At 32.5% G+C, this 8984-nt stretch overlaps 1 protein-coding gene across 1 annotated transcript; it reads left to right on the top strand.

Moving 5' to 3' along the window:
• The first annotated feature begins 431 nt into the window (after positions 1 to 431).
• LOC140956744 (WAT1-related protein At1g70260-like) lies at positions 432 to 3186 on the top strand. Its single transcript, XM_073413613.1, has 7 exons — positions 432 to 625; positions 717 to 779; positions 873 to 989; positions 1666 to 1939; positions 2035 to 2193; positions 2306 to 2457; positions 2728 to 3186. Exons 1-7 carry the CDS (start codon positions 468 to 470, stop codon positions 2879 to 2881), a joined length of 1077 nt encoding a protein of 358 aa, XP_073269714.1. The 5' UTR covers positions 432 to 467; the 3' UTR covers positions 2882 to 3186.
• Positions 3187 to 8984: the final 5798 nt, after the last annotated feature.

Below are 8984 nucleotides of genomic sequence, written 5' to 3'. Positions count from 1 at the left end.
TTTGATTAGAGTTATTTAATTACAGCGGAAAAGGGGTAAATTTTTTATTTACAATGAGCCCAAAACGTGTCAAGTACTATAATTATAATACTCAAAATAATACATAATATAGCCTCATTTAAACAATCACAGCATAAAATATGCCAACACATAATCAAAATCAACTATATACAACAACTCATATCCTCGGGACATGACCCGATATATAGATACATATATATACTGGGATAGACAACAAACCTCAACTCAGCTGTGACTCTCTCTAGAAGTACCATCTCTGGTCTCCTGATAACTTGGAGTATCTGCTATTGTCCACACACAAAGACAACAACAACTCCCCTTGGGGGTGAGTAAAAGCTCCGTATGGAACNTTTCTAATTTTTATTTTGTATTATTAAATACTATATTTGAACAAGAATATATANAGAGAGACTACTGGAGGTGGTTTGAAGGCGGCGGCGGGCGCCATGGTATTAGTGGAGGGTTGCATTGTCGTGTTAACAATAATGGCTAGCACTGCCATGGCTAGAGGGATGAGCCCTTTTGTCTTTGTTGTGTATACGAATGCTCTGGGATCAATATTACTTGTTCCGTATTCATACTTCTACGATAAAGATGATTATAGGTATGGCGATTCCCATATATATTATATTAATTAATTTGGAAGTCTTTAGGTCTAGGTTTGCAGGAGCATCATGAATTAATTGTTGTTACAGATCGGAAGAGCCATTCTTGACTTTACGTTTTCTACTGAGAGTCTTCTTACTTGGATTGATCGGGTTAGTCTCTCTCTCTCTCTCTCTCGATCATCGAAGACATGCATATATAATATAGTGGGAATTAAGTAGCTATATTAATTTGGTGCACTGCAGGGTGACGATAGCTCAGAATCTTGCATTTGTTGGTCTAAGTTACAGCTCTCCTATTGTGGCTTGTGGCATGGCTAACCAGATTCCTGCTCTCTCTTTCATTTTAGCAATATTCCTAAGGTTATTATTATTATTTTCATAAAAATTTATTAATTTGGAGAGAAGGATTATAACCACTGTTTATTTGGCTAATTAATTAACTGATGGAAATATCAATTATTACTCTAAGGACAAATATGTGGTGGTTGTATCAGAACCACATTTCAGGAAGCAATTAAGTATTTGTGTGGGCCTATATATTCAAAGGTATATTGAGGAATCTTGAATAAATTGCCACTCGTTATATTTTTTGTCGCCATATATACATTTGTTCACTTAGTTATTATGTTATATTGTTTCGTGTTATCTTTACTATTACTATGTATAAATTAGTAATATGCACCAACTTCATTCACCCTATTACATGACATCTCAACAAAAAATTGGAGCGATGAACATTCAAAATAGGCTCACATTCTAACTAATCAAAATTTAGTCTTACTCCAATTATATATTCTGCTTCTTTTTTTTATTATTATTTGGTGCGTGACGATATATATTGCTGCTGTAGCGTGTCGATTATTCTTCACGTGAAATAATCATATCAACGCCCCGACAAAAAAAACTAGAATTATAAAAAAAGAAAAGTTATTAATAAAGATCGAATGTTGACTGTTTATTTGACAAAAATCTTATTTATATCCTAGAATCAATTTATTAGTTTACTCTTATTGTGCATGTGTGATACATATGACAGGACAACAAAATTTGATTGGAAAAAGCCTAGTAGCCAAGCAAGACTAATTGGCACCTTAATATCTTTTATGGGTGCGATTACACTCACTCTCTACAAAGGTCCTTCAATAAAGAACCACAGATCTCCCTCACTAGCCTTAAGGACTGCGGCAGTGGTGGTGGCACCGCCACCTCAGCGGCTTCTCGTCTTCTCTTCAATACATGAAAACTGGGTTCTTGGATGCGTTTTATTTGCTTCTGCTTCTTTTGTTCTTTGCACATGGAATATTGTACAGGTACAGACTACCTGGTTAAATTTAGTGGAATGTTTTTTGGAAATATGGAAAAATTAGTATCTACTTTTTATCGTATTTGATGATTTTCGGGTCAGGTTGGAACTATTAAAATGTGCCCAAAAGTGATGAAAATAATCACTTTTTATACCTTATTTGGGACCATCCAGTCGGCTGTGCTTGCTTTATTTATGGAAAGAGATCTCGATGCATGGAGATTGGAGCTCAATTTTGAATTATTGATTATCATTTTAACAGTAAGATTATTAAAAATTCTATTTCCTCATCGTTATAGTACATGAAATATATGTGCATGCACGCATGTAACGTGATTCTTGGCATTGATTAATTAATGTTTTTAACTTGCAGGCATTTTTTAGCAGTGTGATTCGTAGTAGCGTTCAAATATGGTGCACGCGCATGAAGGGGCCGTATTTTGTCCCCATTTTCAAGCCATTTGGAATTCCGTACGCAAGCACTTTCGGTTGTTTACTCTTTGCTGATACTTTCCATTATGGCAGGTACGTAAAAACTTTTGCATTTTCTAACAATCTGTGTACAATTAATTATATGAATCGATGAACTGTCATAGTAGTCCAGCCACTCGAGCGACACCATAAATTACTGAGATTAAAACAGTTGGAAACTCGAAACTGCAAAACGTACATAGAGTCACTTCTTCGATTTTTTTCCCATGCATGAGATATAAATTTCTCTATTAGCTGATCAGTTGTCCCTTCACTAGATTTATGTGATACTAGCTACTTTAATGTCTTTGATGTACAAATTAGCATGATGGGAGCATTTATATGTGGAATTGGTTACTACACTGTGTTGTGGGGACAAATTAAAGATGAAGAGCTACAAAAACTCGAAAGGGGCAAGATTTCTTCAATCGATGATCAGAAAGCCCCACTTCTTCAAGATCAAGACTCTCGAGTATGAAGGGCAGAAATTGTGCCTGATTTTGAGAATAAAAATTTTCGAGCTGGGAAGGAAAGGTTACAATTGAATATCGAAACTGAGATCTTGGTAGAATGGTAGTAAATAAACTAGATGATTAGAGATTTTGTTTTGGTGTATATATGGATAGGGTTTTGGTTTTTAGGGCTCTCCATCTCTTACATGTTGAAAGTAATGATTTCCATGTAACATATGCATGCACGTCAGAAAGTACAGCTCGATCGGGGATCTATTGTAATTAACGAATAATGCTACGTAAATGAATTTATTTTAATTATGACTGAAAATCAACAGTTTGATCATGCAATAATTGAGTGTAATTGGCACTCAACTTTGGAAATTTTATGCTTTTTTTACAAAATTTAGATTTTCACCCTAAAATATAAATTGATAATATACACCTAACCCTTGTCTTTGAGTTTTTTGCTTCAGAGTCGAGGATCAAAAGGTGCAATATTAATGATTTCCGATATAATATTCTTAAAAACAAATTAATTTTATGATTATGATGAGACAATATATATTATCCAAGTCAAACATGAGCAGAAAGATGGGAGTCTATATATGGCTTGAGAAGATAATCATCCAAATCTTGGAAATTCTTGAGAGCAAAATGTTTGATGAGATCTGGATCTGGGATCTCTTCGCTTGCCTTACGGAATTCACACCACCATTTTGACCAAACTCTCATCTCCCTTGGAATTCTCAGACAGATTGCCTTTAAATTCTTGTAAAATTTTAAGATATCTCCATCAAACGCTGTGGCTCACTGTCTTGTTCCCTTCATCCACCGATTCAATCTTTTCTTTGGTGCTTGAGATGTCAGATATTCCTACAAGCATTATCAACAAATAACTTAATTACTATATGTAAGACCCTTAATTCCTAATCGTGATTACAATACAATTTGATTAGAGTTATTTAATTACAGCGGAAAAGGGGTAAATTTTTTATTTACAATGAGCCCAAAACGTGTCAAGTACTATAATTATAATACTCAAAATAATACATAATATAGCCTCATTTAAACAATCACAGCATAAAATATGCCAACACATAATCAAAATCAACTATATACAACAACTCATATCCTCGGGACATGACCCGATATATAGATACATATATATACTGGGATAGACAACAAACCTCAACTCAGCTGTGACTCTCTCTAGAAGTACCATCTCTGGTCTCCTGATAACTTGGAGTATCTGCTATTGTCCACACACAAAGACAACAACAACTCCCCTTGGGGGTGAGTAAAAGCTCCGTATGGAACAACCATAATATATACAACATGTATTTACACAATGATATATGATATGCAATGCATGTATGTCGTGTAGATATCAGGTCAAATGCACATCCACTGAGCATGTATCAGAACCAATCGAATTGCTATCAAATCAATGCTCGAGCTGGCACACCGGCCTCAATCAAGTATAAGGGATAATCGTATGATAGCGTCGACAAAGCGCCATCAAATCCCAAATCTCAATTTATCAATCATCGAGGCCATGAATAACTATATTTTAAGGGCCACATAATGCCAAACATAGGATCGTGCTCACAAACTTCAGAATCAAATCCAATGATATAAAGTTATATATCCAAAGATCATATATAGCTCAACGTGCATGTCATGTATCGATGTATGAATAAAATGATGTGTGTTAACAAAATATGTATGTTATACATCGATATCCAATCATGAATGTCATGTATGACACATCAACTCATCAAATAATACATATAGACACATAATTTCAGTCAAATCAATCAAACATATATCATATGACACAGATACCTGTCATATGTTACTCGGTCGCAACATACCTCAATTCTTCTTCTCCAATCAATGTAGCTTTAAGATTTTAGTACAGAAAATCTATCTCAAAAGAACGCTCTTGACGCGAAGATTCCGAATATATAATTTGTTTCGCGTTCTGACAATGTTTCGGAGTAGATTCGGACGCTAGAACTCGATTCTCTCGCTTGTCTCTCTCGAACCTTCAAAATCTGTCCGTGAATGTCATTCTTATCACCTCTATATATTGGTGTGCGTGCTGGGGCGGTCAAGTATTTGCGCCCTAGCGTGCCGAGCTCCGCTTCGAGCGGTTTTATCCTGCTGGGGAGTTGCGCGCCAGGTTCTGTCCAACATACTTAATAAAGCCGCGCTGGAGCAGTCAAGAAGTAGCGCCCTAGCGCGCCTTGTTCTATTCGGAGCGCTAGGTTTTGAATTCACAAAAGTGGTCAACATAAAAGTTGTAGATCTATGTCTTGGCTTTCATTTGCCACAAACCTCACTCAATTTGAATATCAGACGTGAAAGTTATGCTCATTTTCCCAAAATGTGTCAGTGCATGAACTTCAATATACACAATACACTTCGAGATGATTTTTTCCCTATTTTCAATTAGATTTGGACAAAACTCAAAACATAAAAACTCTAGTACTATATATTAGCTTTTTAATGAAATTGGTTTAATTTCATTTTGACTAATACTCATATCATTAATTATGCTAAAAACCGAAACATGTGTCACTTTTCGACTGCGGTTTAACATATTCTTCAAACACAATTCAATTACTACTACAATAATTCATTATCACAACATACTTTCTCTAATAACATAACAATCTCATGAATTATCTATAATCATATTATGATTTACGATAATACGATATACGGTCCTTACACTATATGAACTGATGCTGGTAGCTAGCTAGCTAGCTAGCTAGCTAAGTAGGTAGGTACCTTGAGCAAACTTAACCAAATGAACAGAGCCAACAGATTTCCCATCGCCTTGGACAATGATGCTCGATTCCCTTATGCTTTCCTAAAACTTTGTCTGCATTTGCTTTCACTTCAACCTTCGAGCTCATTCTTAATTAATTTGCATATATAATTCACCAGATTGTTCGCTTTATATATACATAATCATAATAAATCTGAAATGAATTTTGCTCCGTATGCATGGCAGATGAAATATTATTAGTGCATTGATTGTTCTTCTACTAACGGCGATCCATAATCGACAAGCTTATATGCGAAGTTTGCATGTTTTCATGTGTTTAGTTTAAATAATTTACTATTTGTTATATGATTTTGTTTGTTATTTTTCTTCTTTTCTTAGTGAATACAAATATTTTATCATTATATTTAGTATTAACAGTGTACTTTATTTGTCGTAAATGAAATGTTGACGATATATTTTATGCATATTTTGAACTTCTAATACATTATATATGAAAATAATGATTTTCTATCTAATTTAGCTTATCGAGCTTTTTCATCACAATAATTTATAACAATTGAATATCTTTAAACAAAATATTGTTGTAAGTGTATATATCAAGTTTTAATAATAAGTAAGGATATCGTCCGACAGAACATATATTACAAATCTAACTCAAGAACAATTATTTAGCTAACTTTAAATTAATAAACTAAATTGAAACTAAAATAAGAGAATGAAACAAATGCAATATAAAAAATCTAAATTAAAATAATAAATAAACAACTGTTAGAACCACGGTTAATGCAGCCATTTAATCTTCTATAATGATTGGATTTCAATTTTTAAGCAATGTTTTTGAAGGAATTCATTATTTTATCAATATATTATGTTGAGTTATATTGAACTAATTTAAAAATATGCAATAACCAATTGTCATTTTGTTATTTAATAATTGCAATCGCAGCAATGAACGATAGATCGGAATTCTCTAGCTTTCGTTTTTTAGTGTATGACTATCAATATGTACTCAATTATTTCATATGTTGTTAGGATCGGCTATGTATTAAAAGGGGTGAACGAACACCTAGTAAATTTTTTTGCATGATTGGTTTGGGCTAACAAAACATAATCATTTTATCTCAACTCGGTTGAGATACAAGTCAGCAAAGTAAAATATATGCGCGAGAAAATACTCGTGTTCAAAGTTGAACCAATAGACTAATACGAGAATCGATAGACTCGGTTATCCCCAATGCCAAAAATATTCACGATGTCCAGTAGCTTTTCGACGATGAAATACTGTTAGATAGTAATTTCAAACTGATTTTGATGGAGAAAATAGAGAATAAATGCAGCATCCTTTGGAGAATGCATAATCTACCGAGAACGAGCAAAAATCAACAATCAATCAACATATTTCAGTCAATGAGACAGAAAATGAACAAAGATCTCAACGAGTTAAAAGAAGGCCGACGTGGATTACAGATTATGACGTAACTGGTTTTTACCAAATTGAAGATCCGTTTTGCTCTATTTTCATATTGTGACCCAGTAGCTTTCGAAGATGCCGTCAAATAATCAAAATAAAAAAATACAATGGAAGTTGTCCATCGAGAAAAATAAAACTTGAGAACTGAACGAGCTTCCAAAAGGTCAAATAATAATAGGTGTGAAGTGGATTTACAAGAGTAAATTAAAAAAAATGAAAATTTCGACAAATTCATCACATAGTTAGTAGCAAAAGGTTACAAATAAGAGTTTGAAATCGACTATAAAGAAATGTTTGCTCCAGTTGCAAGGCATGATACGATTAAATTGGTAATTGTCTTAGTAGCACAATATTCATGGGAAATGATTGTGTTATGTTTGAAAATTTTAAGGAGTTGATGATGGTTGAGTTTGATATGTCAGATCTTAGCTGCCAAAAAGATTTTACGATACTTGCAACGATACACTAAAACTTAGTCTCTAATATAAGAAAGGAGAACAATCAGATTTGATATCTTTTTGATAGTGATTATGCAGGAAATCGAGATGACAGAAAAGAACTTCAGGATATGTTTTTCTCTTAGATTCAACCATTGTTCCATAGACTTCAAAGAAGCAATCAATTGTTAATTTATCAACCACTGAAGCTGAATTTTGTTGCTGCAACTTTATATGCATGCCAAGCTATTTGGTTGAAAAAATTCTTGAAGAACTTAAATTCAAGACTTAAATATAAGAATCATGATCATATTGCTATTTATTGTGATAATAGTTCAGCCATTAACTGTCAAAGAATCCAGTCCTACATTGAAAAAGCAAGCACATTGATTTGGAATATTTTTTTTAAGAGAGCTCACAAAGAATGAAATAGTTCATCTCATCTTTTGCGGAAATGAAACCAAGCAGCTGACATGTTTATCAAGCCCCTCAAATTGACTTCATTTCAGAAACTAAGGTTACTACTTGATATTAGCGCACTATAGAACAAGTTTGAGTGCGTGTGCTCTTATTAAACCGATGTTGACCTTATCGGTTCAAGGGAGAGATTGTTGAATAGATAAAGATTTGTCAAAGTCTTTCGTTATCTGCTTTGTCAAATGAAGTATGCATGATTTATCAGTAACAAAGTATTATAAGAAATAATTATTTTTGCATGTTTTTTATTTAATAGTTTTAGTGGTCCAATATTGTTGTTATTTTTATAATTCTTTCCGTTGGTGTATTTGCCTATAAAAGGCTCACGACTGAATATCTTCTTTTTGCTTGATTTATATTTATTCTCACATTTTCTTAGTTTTTATATTAGTGCAAAGTCTGAACCACGAACTACATATTTATATGTTCATTTAACTTGAAATTTAAAAAATTAACTTCAAAACATTTTGTGTTATAAAACCTACAAAAAATATTGTAGGTTTAAAAATATTAATAGTATTCCACTTTTTCATTTGAAAGTATGCATAGTAAAAAAATATGTAAAACATATTAATAATATTCGAATTTTTTATTTGAAAGAATGCATAGTTATGTATCAATTAAATAAATAAATAAGTTAAATCAAATTAAATTAAAAGTCTATCAGTTATTAACTAACATTGAGAAAAAATTACACAGTGATGTATCAATCTATCAGTTAAATAAATTAACTTTATTTAACTTGAAGTTTAAAAAATTATGTTCGAATCTCTAACCATAAATTTATATGTTCATTTAACCTGAAGTTTAAAAAATTAAAAACATATATTAATCATATATAAATCAATCAAATTAACATATATTAGAACAACATTATATGATTATATTCATCTTAATAAGTCGGCGAAATCACAATAAATTATTATTATTATTACAAAAAATAA

This window comes from Primulina huaijiensis, chromosome 14 (assembly GCF_012295235.1).
Source record: "Primulina huaijiensis isolate GDHJ02 chromosome 14, ASM1229523v2, whole genome shotgun sequence".
Lineage (NCBI taxonomy): Eukaryota > Viridiplantae > Streptophyta > Magnoliopsida > Lamiales > Gesneriaceae > Primulina > Primulina huaijiensis.
This window is presented reverse-complemented; position numbering and strand designations above follow the sequence as displayed.